This window comes from Paramormyrops kingsleyae, chromosome 1, assembly GCF_048594095.1.
Source record: "Paramormyrops kingsleyae isolate MSU_618 chromosome 1, PKINGS_0.4, whole genome shotgun sequence".
NCBI lineage: Eukaryota > Metazoa > Chordata > Actinopteri > Osteoglossiformes > Mormyridae > Paramormyrops > Paramormyrops kingsleyae.
The window spans coordinates 16,177,917-16,195,515 of NC_132797.1; the positions used below are offsets into that span (position 1 = coordinate 16,177,917).

General features: G+C 50.4%; 1 protein-coding gene across 11 annotated transcripts in view; it reads left to right on the forward strand.

Annotated features, from left to right (window-relative positions):
* The window catches only part of grip1 (glutamate receptor interacting protein 1), a 157,392-nt gene extending 140,615 nt beyond the window's left edge, over window positions 1–16,777 (forward strand). For 9 of the 11 annotated variants that reach the window (XM_023826213.2, XM_023826238.2, XM_072710425.1 and 6 more), the window contains 13 exons: window positions 182–262; window positions 2,343–2,412; window positions 2,776–2,921; window positions 4,303–4,447; window positions 5,883–6,022; window positions 6,347–6,532; window positions 9,698–9,857; window positions 10,371–10,409; window positions 10,491–10,602; window positions 10,940–10,984; window positions 12,453–12,686; window positions 14,478–14,624; window positions 14,813–16,777. In XM_023826213.2, coding sequence (XP_023681981.1) covers window positions 182–262; window positions 2,343–2,412; window positions 2,776–2,921; window positions 4,303–4,447; window positions 5,883–6,022; window positions 6,347–6,532; window positions 9,698–9,857; window positions 10,371–10,409; window positions 10,491–10,602; window positions 10,940–10,984; window positions 12,453–12,686; window positions 14,478–14,624; window positions 14,813–15,052 — 1,745 coding nt within the window. In that variant the 3' untranslated portion in view covers window positions 15,053–16,777. The remainder of the gene's footprint in view (window positions 1–181; window positions 263–2,342; window positions 2,413–2,775; window positions 2,922–4,302; window positions 4,448–5,882; window positions 6,023–6,346; window positions 6,533–9,697; window positions 9,858–10,370; window positions 10,410–10,490; window positions 10,603–10,939; window positions 10,985–12,452; window positions 12,687–14,477; window positions 14,625–14,812) is intronic. The other 2 variants (XM_023826258.2, XM_023826206.2) reach the window with 1 other exon arrangement.
* The last annotated feature ends 822 nt before the right edge of the window (window positions 16,778–17,599 follow it).

Genomic DNA, 17,599 nt, shown 5'->3' on the forward strand with positions numbered 1-17,599 from the left:
GGAGCAGAACCCCCAGGATATCACAGGCAGTAGTGGGTCACTGTGGAGAGCCCTCACATCCTTTCCCCTCCGTTAACTGGGTTTCTAAACCCCTACTGCCCTGTCTCAGGTGCCTGTGTTGTTTACACTGACCATTTGACCTCATTCTGACCGATTGAAACCCCCCCACCCCCCCATGCAGAGTCAGTCATCCCCAGCAGCGGAACCTTCCATGTGAAGCTCCCCAAGAAGACTGGAGTGGAGCTTGGAATCACCATCAGCTGTGAGTGTCCAGCTGCCTGAACCACCCCCCCCCCCCTCAGTCCTCGAGAGCTCGATACCCCCTCACTGCCTTTATACACCAGTTATCTTGCAATCGGGTCATTAGCATTGAACCTGTGTCACTGCAGGTCACTGAGGTATCAGAGCAGTAAATGTAACATCATAATAATGATGCTCCTATACGTAGCACTTTTAATTACGGAAAATGTCAAAGCACTTCCTGATGGAAGCAAAGTAGCTGCATGCGCCGGGGCGACTCTGAGAGGTGATTCTTCCGCTCTGCACTCTTTCACACCTCGCCGCTGTCACTCTCCATCTGCTGCCTCAGGCTTCACCACGACGCACCTGCTAACATTTTCATTTACGGCTCGGACAATGAGATTAGGCCCCTCTCTTCTTGCCCTGTCTGGTCGTTTGCTTGCCGTAGTTTGATTACAAAAAGGGGGAGGCAGCATGTTCATCTGAGAGGAATGAGATCACTGTCTCCATACCGTGTCCCAGAACGGCGCTAAATGAATAAATGAATGGACTTTCACACATTTTCAGGGAATAATGGCCCTATTTAGATAATTTATTCTGAAAGCCTGTAGGAGGTGATAGTGTTACAGGGCTTAGGGGGGCTTAATCTGTGATTGGAGGGTCAGCTCTTCTTCGCGACACTGGGGAGGGGGGTAGCCAGCCTGAGGACCTGAAGGTGACACCACATTTATAAATGAATGAAAGTTACATTTATATAGCGCTTGTTAAAGAACCAATGGGGAGCCACTCGAACCACCACCACTATGTAGCACCGACCTGGATGATGTGACAGCAGCCATTCTGAGCCAGTACACTCACCACCAGCTAAGGTGATGAAGGGGCAGGAGAGAATGCACCCAATTAGGTATAGGGGATGATTAGGAGGCCAGATTTGAAAGGACCACAGTGGGCAATTTAGCCAGGGCATCGAGGTACCACCTCTACTCTTTCAAAAGATGCCCAGGGATCTATTATGACCTCAGAGAGTCAGGACCTCATCCGAAGGAGGGCACCATATTTATAGCACGTCACTGCACTGGGGCATTGGTTTACTCTAGCTATAAAATAATCTAAAACGCTGGCCATATAATACTTAGCTAAGACACTAACAGCGCATATTTGGCTAAGATGCTAGCTATACACTAGTTAGAGTATAGTCCAATATAATAGTTACAATAGTTAACTAAGGCTCCTGTTGCTTTGGTGAAATAGGCTGCAGTGATGCTTGGACCCCTTACCCCTCCTCGCTGAAGAGTGTGCACTGGTTTCACTCCATAGGAAGTCATTTCACACAGTAGTCGAACCTCATTACCTATTGTGTCAAGGCTGCTTGCTCATTGGGTCATTCCCGACCAGCCTCCCCATCGATGAGCAGCCCCAGCTTTGCCACATTAATGCAGGGACAGTGAGATGCAGAGCTCATGACGCCACGCCACAGTCGCGCTGTAAAACCAACTGGCTCCCCGTGACGCCCTCTTACCCATTTGGCCTCCTGGTATTCCAGCACAGGGTCTGAGTCTGGTCTCTTGTTGCAGCTCCGTTCTTAGAGGAACAGGAAATGCCCGTCGGGCCCCGGGGCTGGCATCCAGGTTGGCGTCGTCGCTCTGTAACGCCTTGGTTGTGTTTTCTCAGTGTGCATAAGTGTCAGCTGCTGCCGACGAGCTGCTATGGAAACTGTTTCCGACTTGGGGAACGTGCCAGTCGGTCCGCTTCGCTTGTTTTCACGCTTCTCTGGCAGGATCGTGCCGGTTGTCGGCCGTCTGACGAGTATTTACCGAGGCCATATGGCCGTCAAGCCGGCGCTTAAACACGCACGTCAGTCACAGGGGACCGGGCCCCGACCTGGATTCTTCTGGGCACACACATGGCAGCTGGCAACTTCCCCTGACGGGGCTAGGAACAGCCGGGGGGCTGGTTCAGGTTATCGTCAGCCTGGTGTCTGCCAGACGCGCAGCCGTGGTCATGTGACCTGTGGGATGGGAGTGTGATGCGGCTGCTTCAGTGAGGCTCCAGGGCTCTTACCCAAGTAACATCTCCTACCTCTGTGTCTGACTGTCTTTCAGCTCCATCCAGCCGGAAGCCTGGGGATGCTCTCATCATCTCGGACATTAAGAAGGGCAGTGTTGCTCACAGGTAACCTGTCTGCCTGGGACATGCTGGGAGTGTAACTGAGTGTGTGTGTTTGGACCTCCGCATTACTGCAGGCAGCTCATCGGCACAGTTCTGTTCTGCCCCGGTTCATACGACCCGTATCTGGTTATTGGGCAGGTAGAGCTCACCCTGAGAGTCCGATCTGTGAATCTCCCAAGAAATCAGCACTGCACTGTGCCTCTTAGGCATCACTGTACATATAAATTGTATAATTCATGCAAACACTGAGTATTATTACCAAGGTGAAAACTGGGATATAACACACATTGTTTACTGGTATACAAATACAGTGTCGGTGTTACCCAGAATTCCCATTTATCACACCCTGCCACCCCACTCGGGCAGGACGGGCACCCTAGAGCTGGGCGACAAGCTGCTGGCGATTGACAACATCCGACTGGACAACTGCTCCATGGAGGACGCCGTGCAGATCCTGCAGCAGTGCGAGGAACTGGTGAAGCTCAAGATCCGCAAGGACGAGGACAACTCGGGTACGGAGCATGCATATTCACACTGGGGGGTACACACACACAGATACACAGGGAAGAGCACACACACTCACTACAGAACTCCCTGCTGGACTGTGTGTATGTGTGTTCGTGTGTACACTCATCTTCATTCAAAGCCCAGCAATGTGATTAGCATTTGATTGGCCCAATTATCTGCATTTCAGCCACCAAAAATGCAGCAGTCAAGCATGTTGTTTTCTTAATAGACTGAGGAATGGATGCAGACTTTAAATATGCTGCCATATATTATGAGCAGTTTAACCCATGAAGGCAGGAGCCACCGGCAACCCAATGCCCGTGGGCATCCTCACAGGGAGTGGCGAGGCGTGTGAGGGCAGGACGGTCGCCAGTGGTCATGCTTGGCATCTCCAGGGCCCGTGCTGGCCAGACACCCTGAGAAACTAACATTCAACACGGAGAACATGCCTGGCTTTAAGGTCCAAAGCTGTGTCATAGTAACTAAAAGGCAACTAAATGTGTTTGAGAATTAGTAATATTATTGTTGTTGTTGTGTTGTTATAATTTTATTTTATGTGTATGACCAGAGGGCAGTTGGTCAGTACAGTCTAGCTTCTTAGACTTGCACAGATAATCCTTTCGATTTGTTCTGATGATGCAAATTGACCACAGCTGAGCTTATTCACACAGTAAATTTGATTTCAACTGCATGTGGCCCCAAAAGAACAGTTTGTTGCTTGTCTTTTCTTTCCAGCTGAGCAGCTACTCTCTTGGTGCATTATGGGAGCTCGGCCTTCTGGGCATAACACTGGCTTGTCAGAGATGGGTGTGGGGTCCATTTCCACGGTCCCCTCTTCCTGTCTTTGCTGATTGGTTCCTCGATGTCACAAGCAGCTGTTTGCTTCTCAGGAAATGAGTTACAGTCTCTTTAATCGCGCACTTTGTTCAGTTCAGCGACGGAAATCTCTGAATCTAATCCAATACCGGCTGGCGGGCGTTCCCCTGACAGGGGTACAGCAATGAGAGATTTATAATACTGTTAATTCATGCATGTGTGCAGGTCTCTCTGTTCTCTCATCTTCAGACCAGGTTTGCAGGAGAGCACTGCAGCCAACCTACGTTCATGAGCCAAACTGAAAAGACAGAATCTATAGTCCTGCAGGGTGTGTGATACGGTGGCTGTTTCCATAGCAACTCACAAACGTGCCTTTCCCATCCTCTGTTCCACATCAATGAAAGGGTTAAATATCTCCATATCAAACTCCCCCTGGTAGTCGTGATCAAATGGCCTGTGAGAGCGTCTGAAGCGTGATTGGTGTGCCCGACATGGACTGTGGTGATGCACTGGCCCTGGTTGCCACACCAGCACTGTTTATGACCCGTGTCTGCTTCGGCCCGGCCGCAGACGAGCAGGAAAGCTCTGGTGCCATCATCTACACGGTGGAGCTGAAACGGTACGGAGGCCCGCTGGGCATCACCATCTCGGGCACCGAGGAGCCCTTCGACCCCATCATCATCTCCAGCCTGACCAAAGGCGGCTTGGCAGAGAGGTAGGCCCTCCTCCGGCTGCTATCCTCTGTGGGTCCTGCTGGGCTTTGGTCTAGCTCCATCACGCTCCTTTCCACTCTTGTGCCATTTATACACATTGTGGGGCTTATACTAATGTGATTCTTTTTATTTATCTAGAAAAAATATTATGTACATAATAGTATTTCATCAGATCAATTTGTCCAGTGACACTGTAGATGGGTGGTGGTCAGGTAACAGTGGGGTGTTTGACCGAACACCCGGTCCGTGTTTGAGCCCAGGGCAGGCCTCGCTCACTTTTCCGTGCCCCCTCCTTACCCGACCTCATCCGCCCTGCTCCCATCCTTGCCTAGACTCACTACACCCCTCTATATAATGCCACAGTGGTCCCACCCCCTCCTTATCCAGCCTCCCCCACCTCTCCTTGGCCCCTGCCCCCTCATTACCCAGTCTATCCCTGCCCCTGGCCTCGCCTGCCTCTGCCCACTCCCTGCCCCTGGCCTCGCCTGCCTCTGCCCACTCCCTGCCCCTGGCCTCGCCCGCTTCTGCCCACTCCCTGCCCCTCATTACCCCGCCTCACCTGCCACTGGTCCTTGCCCTACCCCTCATTACCCTTCCTTGCCCACCTTTGCTCCCTTCCTGCCCCTCATTACCCCGCCTTGCCCGCCTCTGCCCACTCCCTGCCTCTCATTTCCCTGCTTCACCCACCTTTGCCCACTCTCTGCCCCTCATTACCCCACCTCACCCCACTCCCTGTCCCTCATTACCCTGCCTTGCCCGCCTCTGCCCACTCCCTGCCTCTCATTACCCCACCTCACCCGCCTCTGGCCACGCCTTGCCTCTCATTTTCCTTCTTTGCCCGCCTTTGCCCATTCCCTGCCCCTCATTACCTCACCTCACTTGCCTCTGCTATGCCCTGCCCCTCATTACCCTGCCTCGGCCGCCTCTGCCCACTCCCTGCCTCTCATTACCCCACCTCTGGCCACGCCTTGCCTCTCATTTCCCTGCTTTGCCCGCCTTTGCCCATTCTCTGCCCCTCATTACCTCACCTCACCTGCCTCTGGCTATGCCCTGCCCCTCATTACCCTGCCTCACCCACCTCTGCCCACTCCCTGCCCCTCACTACCCCACCTCACCTGCCTCTGGCCACACTCTGCCCCTCATTACCCTGCCTCCCCCACTTTTGCCCACTCCCTGCCCTTCATTACCCCGCCTCACCCCACTCCCTGCCCCTCATTACCCCACCTCACCTGCCTCTGGCCATGCCCTGCCCCTCATTGCCCTACCTCACCTGCCTCTGGCCATGCCCTGCCCCTCATTGCCCTGCCTCGCCCGCCTTTGCCCACCCCCTGCCCTTCATTACCCCACCTCACCCCACTCCCTGCCCCTCATTACCCTGCCTCACCTGCCTCTGCCCTCTGCCTGCCTCTCATTTCCCTGCCTCCCTTGCCTCTCCAGGACTGGTGCCATCCACATTGGCGACCGCATTCTGGCCATCAATAGCAACAGCCTGAAGGGGAAGCCGCTGAGTGAGGCCATCCACCTGCTACAGATGGCAGGGGAGTCAGTCATGCTCAAAATCAAGAAGCAGGGCGAGGGTGAGTCATTGAGGGGGTGCTGTTCCCTGATCTGTATCGCACAGCTAGACCCTTAGCCTTAATCGTTAGCATGTGACTGAATTAGGAAGGGTTCTTCAGTAGTTCATGGACTGGCTGGTTGTAGCCAAAGAACCTTCTGGTTATATTTACAGTTATATAAGTTATATATATAAGTTGATTTTCTTTCTAGTCTGTTTAAATTTGCAATGCTCCATATTTCTGTCCAAAGTTCGAATATGACCAGCCCTCAAGTCAGCAAGTCGGGTACAGACTAACAGACCAAACAGGTGAGCCTTTCTCAAACCACTGTCCCCCCCGCGGCAGTGACAAGCCCGAAAAAGTCGCCAGTGTCGGGCCACCTGAGCGAGCTCAGCGACATGGAGGACGAGACGCAGGTGCTGCAGAAGCCTGGCAAGCTGTCGGACATCTACTCCACCACCATCCCCAGCGTGGACAGTGCCGTGGAGTCCTGGGACGGCTCAGCCATCGACACGGCGCTCAGTAGCCAGGGTGAGGCTTCGCTAACACTATAGCACATGCATATCCAGCACGGCGACGGTCACTCGCCACAGCGCTATACTATATTCACTATCGGCGCTTTTCCACTACCATCAAGAACTGAGCCGTACCCGAGTCATAATGCAAACTGCCGGTTTTCCATCATAAATTATCCAAGCTGTAGCTGAGCTGTACCTGCACTGACATGGCCCTCCTTACTAGCAGGCCCGAAAGCATGACTAAACTGAGCTGGTTGCTTCACCACCATTTCATTGGTCAAAATACACGTAGATATTGCTGTTCTGAGCATGGATTATTCATGATTTAGTATCGCATATCGTGATGTATTGATTCATTCCCGATAACTCAGAAGTTGACAATTAACAACCGTCTACTTAAAAAGTACTATAGAACAGCTGAATGGAATGGATTTCTGATGCATATTTACACAAGCGAATGGTAATTCTACTAGTGTTTGATATTATCATAAGCCGGTGATTCTCTCAGACTTGCTAGTGGAAATTACCCCACAGTAAAAAAATTATTATAATAATTGCACATAATCAATCATGATGTACACTGTGTGAACAGTAAATAAGCGTCTCTTCGTTTTGTGTCACTGTTACTCTCCAAACCCGGCAGCACCTTTACGGAACACCAAAGCCAGCTGGAACCGCGCTGTAACTGGTCTCTCTTCGTGGTACAGCTCGGTTCCTATATGCCAGTAGAAAAGCTCCATAAGTTGACAAGTTGAGACACGCCCCAAGTTCACTATGCTCAGGTCTGGATTATGTTCGGATTTTGTGTCTAGCTGTACAGTCCTGGGGACCCCCAGACGGTCCGCATTTTTGCTCCCTCCCCACTCCCAGCATGCCTGAACAAATCAATCAAGAACATCTGGTACAGGTGTGTTGGGAGCTGGGAGGCAGCAAAAGTGTTGCTGGTCCCCCAAGGACTGGGTTTGAAAAACACTGATATAGACCCCGGAGGAATTTTTAGTAAGCGAAAATCAATCCAAACCACCAACACTGAGGCTTGTTTAGTGTTTTGTGCGAAATGTCTATAAATACTCTGTGATTCATTTTGACAGATTTAACATCATTGATATTATTCTCTGTACAGTGACACTTCTAGCAGGGAGATTAGTTGTCTAAACACATTCTGACAAACTGTCGTGAGGAAAAAAATGACAACGGGCTTTGCGATTAATCACCATAATAATTACACAGTGATGTGAGAAACTGGGTTCCTGTGAAAACATTGTAACCTTTTATTAATGAGAACAAAAACGAGCCTCCCGTTCCTTTATAAAGGGTGCAGAATATGCAGGCTAGATAAGAATTTGTTTTTCGCATGGCCTGTCTGATACCCTGTTAATTAAAACACGAAGAAGGAAGCGGCTGAAATCAGCCGTCAGAGGCAGAGCCGCTGAATGTGATATTAATCTGAGGGAAAACCAATCAAACACTGCATCTCTCATTAAAGCTGCGTCTCAGCTAATATCTCCTGGAGTGAAGCGGGGACTCGTGCGTCTGCAGGAGTTATTAACTAGAACTTCAGGAAATCACCTGTTGTCTGTGACCCGCATGCATAATGCACATTCTGCTGGCATTCAGGCCCAGTCAACCCGCTGAATCACTCGCCGGCGCATGTAGCTTAACGCGTCTGCTCCCGCCCTCAGCCCCGGCGGCGAGAGGGCCCGCGGCGTGTCTGAGGATACGTAGCCTAACGCGTCTGCTCCCGCCCACAGCCCCGGCTGCGAGAGGGCCCGCGGCGCGTCTCAGGATACGTAGCCTAACGCGTCTGCTCCCGCCCTCAGCCCCGGTGGCGAGATGACCCGCGGCGCGTCTGAGGATACGTAGCCTAACGCGTCTGCTCCCGCCCACAGCCCCGGCTGCGAGAGGGCCCGCGGCGCGTCTCAGGATACGTAGCCTAACGCGTCTCCTCCCGCCCTCAGCCCCGGCGGCGAGAGGGCCCGCGCCGCATCTGAGGATACGTAGCCTAACGCGTCTGCTCCCGCCCTCAGCCCCGGCGGCGAGAGGGCCCGCGGCGCGTCTGAGGATACGTAGCCTAACGCGTCTGCTCCCGCCCTCAGCCCCGGCGGCGAGATGACCCGCGGCGCGTCTGAGGATACGTAGCCTAACGCGTCTGCTCCCGCCCTCAGCCCCGGCGGCGAGAGGGCCCGCGGCGCGTCTGAGGATACGTAGCCTAACGCGTCTGCTCCCGCCCTCAGCCCCGGCGGCGAGATGACCCGCGGCGCGTCTGAGGATACGTAGCTTAACGCGTCTGCTCCCGCCCGCAGCCCCGGCGGCGAGAGGGCCCGCGGCGCGTCTGAGGATACGTAGCCTAACGCGTCTGCTCCCGCCCTCAGCCCCGGCTGCGAGAGGGCCCGCGGCGTGTCTGAGGATACGTAGCCTAACGCGTCTGCTCCCGCCCTCAGCCCCGGCTGCGAGAGGGCCCGCGGCGTGTCTGAGGATACGTAGCCTAACGCGTCTGCTCCCGCCCTCAGCCCCGGCTGCGAGAGGGCCCGCGGCGTGTCTGAGGATTTGGAGTCCCTGGCTGGCATGCTACGTGGGGCTGAATCACTCCCAGTGTCAATAATGGCATCCTCAGTGCTCTCCCTCTGTCAGGGGCTGATGAGTCGCGCCTGGCAGCCACTTTTCTCCTCGCTGGGGCGCCATTAGGGCCCTCTGGAGCGACAGCTTGGGGCTGGGCCCCCCCCCCCTCCAACCCAGACAGCAGAGCTGAACTGCACATTGAGAACATCCAGCCCCTTTCAGGTTATAGCTGATATATTATATATAAAAATATAACACGCAGACACAGGTGGGAACGTATTCTCGCCCGGACCGTTATGTTTCCACAGGCACGACCCACAAAATACCTCAGTCCTTGTGTTAGGGACTCTCACTTTTCTATGCACTTTCAGTGCTCATCCCGTATTCCGTTGTCTAAAACGGACTGGTTCAGTCTACACTGCCAGTGTGACCCTCTTGTCGGCTTTAAGACGCAGAAGCGAGCTGAAGGTCTGTCCAGAGCAGCTGCTGGTGGTAACAGCACACTGCCAGGTCTTGTGCTCCCCAGGACGCTCGTCCCGCCTCCCTTACGTGGATCACGTTAAGCCCTGCTGCCGTGCCGCTCCACCCCTCTGACCCCTCCCTCTCTGCTGTGGGACAGGCCCGGCGTACCAGGCCGCTGGATACAGCTTCCACGGCCAGGAGTGGAGGAACGCCAAGGCGCGGGGCAGCCTGTCCCCCCTCGGCTCACGCCAGAGGAACAACATCTTTCAGGACCTGGGGCTGAGTGACGATGAGTGGGACCGGCCCACAGCCAGCGGGTACGTGTGCTAATGCCCCCCCCAGGGGCAGATTAAATTTCCTTACGGCTATTATCTGATATCCACGTTATCCACAGTAGTCAGGGTATTTGGGGTGGGACACCCTCGACACCACAGCTAATAACCGCTAGCAGAGAGGACGCTGCTTCCCGTGGAATACCGTTTGTTAGCGTGATGCCGGAAAGTTCTCTGCCTTCTACATTCACAGGTTAAATGTAAAAGTTGTCTGAACTCCCAGAGCAGATGTATACACACACAGCCAAGCTATACTGCGGGGGGGGGGGTACACCTTCTCCTTTGTATCCCCTTGCAGTATATAAATGTGCACCACTATTAAAATCTGCAAACGACATAATCTGCATGATGTGTCACTGATGGTGTCAGATGGATGAGGCCAGTAAATCTTCAGAAATTACTCCAAGCTCACTGTAGGTCTTACAAAGGGGCTCCGTCATACCTTTCAGGGTTATGAAGGCATGTATCTCATGATGTCCTTCTCATTGATACCTGCAGGGCTGCCACGCTCCCCACAGGCTTCATCACCGACAGCAGGTGACTGTCTGCCCTTCTCCAATCCTGCCAGGAACGCTGTCTTAGACCCAACGTGCCTGACATACCCCCTCCCCCTCCCAGGTTCACTGTGGGCCATGACGGCACTGAGCCTGATCAGGAGGAGAACTTTTGGTCCCAGGCCCTGGAGGACTTGGAGACGTGTGGCCAGTCCGGGATCCTGCGGGAGCTGGAGGTAAAGTTACCCCCCCCCCATCCCCCACAGCTGATACTCTAAAGCAGTTTCTCAATCCGATCCTCTGAGTCCCACAGACAGTCCACGTTTTTGCCCGGAAGCTGGGAGGGAGCAAAAATGTGGACTGTCTGACATGGGAACTCGGAAGGAGCAAAAACGTGGACCGGCTGTGGGTCCCTGTGGACCGGATTGGGAAACCCTGGTCTAAAGCTAGTGGTAATGACAGCGCCCCCCCTCATCTCTTATTTCTGCGCTGTCCCCTCTTCCTGATTTGCTCTCCCCGATGGAGTGATGTCATATCCTTTGCATAACGTGTGACGCCCCTCTTTTGTTCCAGGACAAGCCAGACAGGCCTCTGAATAAGAAAAACTTGGCCATGCTGGTAGCCCCTCCCTTGTCGTGCCTCCCTCCATTCTTGCTTGCCGTGCCCGCGCCTGGTCCTGTCCCTCTGCTTCTCTGCTCGCTGCCGACCCGCTGACCCGGGGGTCCATTCATACTCTACCTTACTCGCCATGAGGCTTCCTCGCATCCTGTTCCTCCATGCCGTACATACTGTAAAAAGGATCATGTATAAGTGTGAAAGAACCATCGTAAAGTCTTTAGCGAGGAAATTGGCACTGTTGATGATCAATGGAGAGCAATTCACCCATTGCCTTTAATTTGACAGCCCTATGTAAACACGCTTTTGAGCCAAGAAACCAGATAAATGTGCTAATCCCAGGGAGGCACCATATTTAACTGTAGAAGTTTATAAGCTCTTGAATGTACCCTCCGGCTCGCATTTTAACTTAGGTACATTTTTGCTTTTTTGTAAATGTTTGGTACAAAACAGCATTTTGTGTTGGTCGTAAAAGAAACTGACAAAATGTTTGCCTTGATCGACTGCCATCTCTCATATGAAGAACCACGTGGCGTGTACCTAAAAACTAAGTGCATGTGTGGTGATGTATGTTTAGCTTTTTATTTTATTTTATTTTATTATTTTTGCTGCAAGAACGGTGTGCATCAGCTTGGTGGAACCGGCCATTTCACCCGTCATTGACGCAAGGACATTGTGGCATTCAGTTTGAGTGAGGGGCTGCTCACTCAATACTGTATGAAGGGAAGAGAGAAATCGATTTGGGCATGGCGGACATAAGCAGGGCATGATGGGATAGCTGCTGCCAGGCCTTGAGATGTTCTGATTGTTCTGTAGACGCTGAGATGCTGTCAGTGTGACTGAGTCATGTTTCTAAATGGTGCTATGAACTTGGTGCACATTTAATGATTTAAAAGCAAAAAAATTACTTTTGCTTGTGCACTTGCATTTACATCAGCAGGTGTATTTATATTTATCGTGCTGAGCTGTGGGGGTTAAATCATGCTGATTAATCTTGTTACTCTTCCTGCACACGAGTCATTCTCACCCTGGCAGATGCTGCGTCACGACTCCTTGCATCTTCCTCTGAGCCTGTTTGGGGGGGCCCATCCGGAGGCCTTTGCCTCTCCGTCCCATGTGTATTTAACAGCTCTGTAACCTGAGTGTGATTGGGGGGCTGATTGAGGTGCAATTAAGCTACACTCTGAGAACAAAGTGATGAAACGCTGTCCTTTTCAAGGTGTTTCCATGGAAACTATGTAAAATGGTGCTGAGAGGTGACTCGTCGGCGTGGCGATCAGCGGGTGCTGTCAGCCACGCGTTCCTCCGGGTGTAGCTGATTGCTTCCCGATTAACAATCGATTCCTCTGCACCTTCGTGGACGTCTCTTAGTAGCAGCTGCAGTGCCCAATGAGTGTGTGCGAGTCAGTGGTGCACGTGAGCGGTGCCAGCCACCCCCACCCAGGCTTCCCGCTCTCCGTGTCCCATCCAGGCCACCATCATGTCGGGCAGCACCCTGAGCCTGAACCACGACCCGGCGTCCTTGCACCGCCAGCTGGGCCGGCAGGCCAGCTTCCAGGAGCGCAGCACCAGCCGACCCCAGTATACGCAGGCCTGCCGCAGCAACACGCTGCCCAGCGACTCGGCCCGCAAGGCCTTCGCCTCGCGCAGGATGAAGCAGGAGATCGAGGACATCATGTCGCCCACGCCGGTGGAGCTGCACAAGGTGTGTGGGGGCTCTGGTCTTCGCAAAGCATTACATTTATTTGTTTGGCAAAGCGACGTACGATCAGCACATTACAAACATACAGCTGTCAAGGAGTCAACTAGGCATAAGTACAGCTAAGGAGTAACTGCCCAGGTACAAGTGTAAGCAGTATTGGGGCAGAAGCTATATAGTACATTTCAAAGACAGCGAGAGCCTAATGGACAGCTACTCAATCGAGAGATGAAGTGCAATGCTATAGACCTTTTTCACGAAAACCGGAAATACATAATCGTAGGGTAAACTTGGTTCCGGTCAAGCGTCAATGCATTAGAAAACCCGGGATCAGAGAAAATTCAGCAGAGAATATATACAACCTATCTGACAAATTTGCCCAAATTTACATTTGCGGATGTTGCTAAACTCGTGGAGGAAAACTCCGTCACGAGAAAGAGCAAACTTGATAAAGGCTACAAATTTTTCCACGAAGAATTTGTCCATAAGTATCAAGGTAACTGTTACTGAATTGCTTACCACATGTTAATGTTTAAAGGTAGAAAAACTTTAGATGTATTTGTTAATAGGCAAACAAAAATGTGTTATTTTAAATGAGTATAAATATATATATACCTTAACATTAGACGCAAGATGAACACCCTACACACGCACACAGAAAAGCCCGGACATTTGCACAAACGCACAACCAAGAGTGGGGCTTTAGAGTTTGATAATCAAACTAAATCAAAAACACTTAAAATGTATAAGGATCGCTTTGTTGTAGCAAAATTTTTAAATAGTGTGAGCGTGATATAAATCATTTAGGCAACAAGAATTGAGTAGCTGTAGGAACTAGTGAGCAAAATTTAGCAACAAGCATCAAAAAACATTTTAGCTGTGTTTTGTTAATTTTAAAGAAGTTGGCCCCGTTTTTTCTAATTACATTTATTAGCTATAGGAACTAGTGCTCGGTATATTAGACTAGTGCCATGTTTCAAATAAACCCCTTAACCATAACGTTTTTAAAGTAACGAAGCACTTTTCGGCAAATGTATTATTTTAAATAAAACACTCTAAGCACATCGACGCAACTCAGAGCCGCTATCAATGGATCTTCGCGTTTGGTGAAATACTTTTTGTATTTTACAATGAAATAAAACTGTTAAGCTGATTACGGCTTTCTCTCGTTTTTAAAAACTTGGGCAAAAATATTTGTGCTTGTTTCGCATTTGCTCTTTTTGACAGTGTTTCGCTCGGGCATGCCTCTAGTTGTTTAAAAGTTTGGGCCTTGTGTCATTTGTGCTTAAAATACGGTGTTTGCTTCTGTCTGAGGTGAAGTGTCTGCTGCAGACGTAAGTGCTCCCCTTCTTAACTGTGAAGTTTGGTCCTTCATCCCGCCAGATAGCCTGAATCCATTTACGTCGAACTTCACCATTAACAGGGAAGGAATGAAAAGATAGATGTGACTGCTTTTGGGCATTACAAGAACAGCCCGGTAAACTGCAAGAAGAAGAGGTCGCTGCAGGCGCTATTTTTTTTTTTTTACACCGGCGGAAGTAAAGATACCCTACGATTACGAATTTCCGGTCAAAAATGCGGAAGTTGTGAAAAAGGTCTATTCAGGGAATATGCGAGACCAGGCACGTCTGTGGCCTAGTGACCAAACAGGACCGTGTCACTTTTCTGTTTATTTCTGTGCCCCACCTGGCATCTTTAACTACAACTTGAATTCGAACAGAAAATCAAGAATTTAAGAAGGGGGACACAAGCTGTCACTTAAGTTAGACACAAACCCTGTTTCTCTGCTCTCCAAAGGTGACGCTCTACAAAGAGTCGGACACAGAAGATTTCGGTTTCAGTGTGTCGGACGCGCTCCTGGAGAAGGGCGTCTATGTGAACACTGTACGGCCTGGTGGACCGGGAGAGCTGGGCGGGCTGAAGCCCTATGACAGGCTACTTCAGGTACCGGAACCAAGGACTTCAGAAAGCTTCCCGTAGGGTAACGTTTCTGCTAAGCTAACAGCAGATAAAGATGAAGGCCAGAACTCACTCCTATCTTAGTGGAGCAGTGAAGGAATAGGGACTCTGCACTGGGAAAATGTACAAAATGCTTACTCTCACCCCCACCCCCCACCCCCCCCCCATTCCAGATTAACCATATCCGCACCAGAGATTTTGACTGCTGTCTGGTGGTTCCTCTGATTTCCGAGTCAAGGAACAACCTGGACCTGGTGATCAGCAGGAATCCACTGGCTTCCCAGTCCTCTGGAAACTCTGCCCAGGTGCCTGCAGAGGCACCAGTGACCTGGAGCGAGCCGGGAAACGGGCTCCAGCAGCAGAGCCCCAGGCTCACAAGAGTGGAGGCCAGAGACCCAACCAAGACCTTATAGCAGTGGAGGATGGAGCCGACGAACTGTTTGGATTGTTCTCCATGGTGCTAAAAAACCACACGACCAATGTTCCTCTGGGAAGTAGGGCCGTTCCATCAAAGCACACTTCCTTCCCTCCAGATATGAGACCGTGTCACAGTGACAAGTCTGCTGAAGCCACTGCTTCACTACTAGTTGCCTGAAGTAGATGTGTGTTTCAGTCCCAAAATGATAGCCTTGGATGACTACTTACTAGTTGGGGTGAAAAATGGGGTGGGGGTGGGGGGGGGGGGAGCAAAACTGTGCCATCCTTCATTTCTAGACACAACTGGAGAGTGATGCTTCAAAAGTCATGTAAGACCATTAGGGGCAACTTCCGGGGACTGGACAAGTTTGGATGATGCCAAGGCCATTGAAAATCCTTCTCCCCAGCAAGGTGTCCATTCTTGTCTGGCTCAAATGAGCAAAAAACACAGACTGCCCCATGCAGCACATAGTAGTAGTCTGTCGCCAATACTTATTTTTATATTGTAACCACCCCCTATCCCCCTCCCCCCGCAAAAAAAAAAAAATACTGTAAATACTCACATGTCCTCAAGTGGTTTCAGTGTCTGAATCTTTCTTCAAGAAGGACTACATGGGGGAAAACTGGAACATCTGCATTAGTTAGTGTTCTTCAAAAAGAGCCAGACTGGCCCAATGTTTTGGGAAATCAAGAGCAGTTTCATTTCTGGGTTTCAGCAGAATGCATGAGGCCACTTAACACTATTTCCCGTTTGAATAGGTGAACTAATCAGGGATGGAACAATACCTTGGTAAATCTATGCAGGATTTCCAGGTACCGAATGACCCTAATCACATGAGCTCTCCAGACACTGCTGTGTGTCTGTCTTGCAGAGCCTTAGGGCTTTCCTGGATGTGGCTCTCTTCACAAAATTCTGATATAGGAAAATATTAGGCAGTGATGATAAAGCACCTTATCCTAAATTTGAACATAGATCTATTTTTATGAATAGATGCATATTAATGCAGAAAGAACATTTATGCGACAGAGCAATCTGGAGAGCTTGTGTGAGTTGCTGTATCACTACCAAGTGAGACGGTTAGATATGCGTGTGACTGACCCCCCCTTTCCCCAAAACCAGAACTTCCAGACCTTAGCTTTGCATGCGTGCAATAAGGGCATTTCGGGGGCAGATACTGCACCTCTGGTGAGCGTCCACATGCCTCACGGTAGACGTGTAACTCACCTCGTACGGCTCGTTTCCCCTTCCTGAATGGGGATTATCCTTTACCTAAGGACAGCTGGAGACAGCGAACTGCTGCTTGCTGTTCACACCAAAAAAAATGCCAGTGTTAAGAAAGCCCTGGATATCATATGCAAACCTATCCAACCTTCATTGCTATCCAGGGGGCTAAATGCCCGCGAGGAGCTGGAAGCACATATAAAACGCTGAAAGGCATCAGCAGTGACCAGGGATGGCATGTTCTGGTCAATGGGCACCCAAAGTCACACTGGTGTCCCCCCTTGTACAAAGATGGCTGCGTTGCTCCCCTGGAGGCTAGAGAAAGCCTTTTAATCTGTATACATGTTAGTTGTCTGACAATTGTTTGTAATTTGTTGTGACCCCAATTTACTTTCCAGACATGAAATAAAAAAGCAAGGGGAAAAAAAAATTTAATGAATCCACTCTTCAAGTTAAAAAAAAAAAAAAAAGAGCATGATTTAAAAAAAACAAGTGAAAATGTGCTTTTTATACCTAAGTGAATATGAATTTATTTGTGTGAAACTGGCAAAAAAGGAATGTTTTGTATGTTTACTTGTTTTCTTGAAGAGCCCCCCCCCCCCCCCCCAAAGGTTATCACTAGATGTATAACAGCACTTGTGTTTCTCCAGAGCTCCCAATTTGGTGACTCGCCACTGCGTCGGTCCAGAATAGCTTCATATTTCTTTCACTTAGTGTGGCAGTGACTATATACAAAAACTTTTAAAGGCTGCTTATAACAGAAATCCACTACCTGTGTCTGTAAATTAGTGGCTGTGATGTTACCCTTGTGGTCAGTGCTCACATTCTGTCTACTCAATTTCACACACGCCGCAGTTACGCGATACACGTTGCAGTCTTGTTCACCTGATGGTACCTGCCAATTAAGAGGACCTTTCGATCTTCACTGTTTGCCATGTGTCACATATAAACGTCTAGTGTGGCCTCTGTTCACTAGGGTTTTAAGGCCTCCTCTGTTAGTCGGTAGTACACAGGGGATGTGACATAGTTTAGGCATGATTACTCCCTAAAAACAGGCCTTCACATCATCCATTTACTATTTTCATTTTGTATCCTATCAGCCATTCTCAGCATCCCGTTTGTCTGGTGGAAACACACCTTTGTGTATTTCCAGATCCTCACAACTCATGATTTTCAGATTAATCCTGCTTACCTGCTTTTCCCACAGACATACAGGCCTTTAAGTTAATTCTCAGATGTTTTTAACTCCATGTATTCACCTAGAGATTAGCACTGCCAATGAAATCTCGCACCACACATACACACACTGCAAGTAAACGTT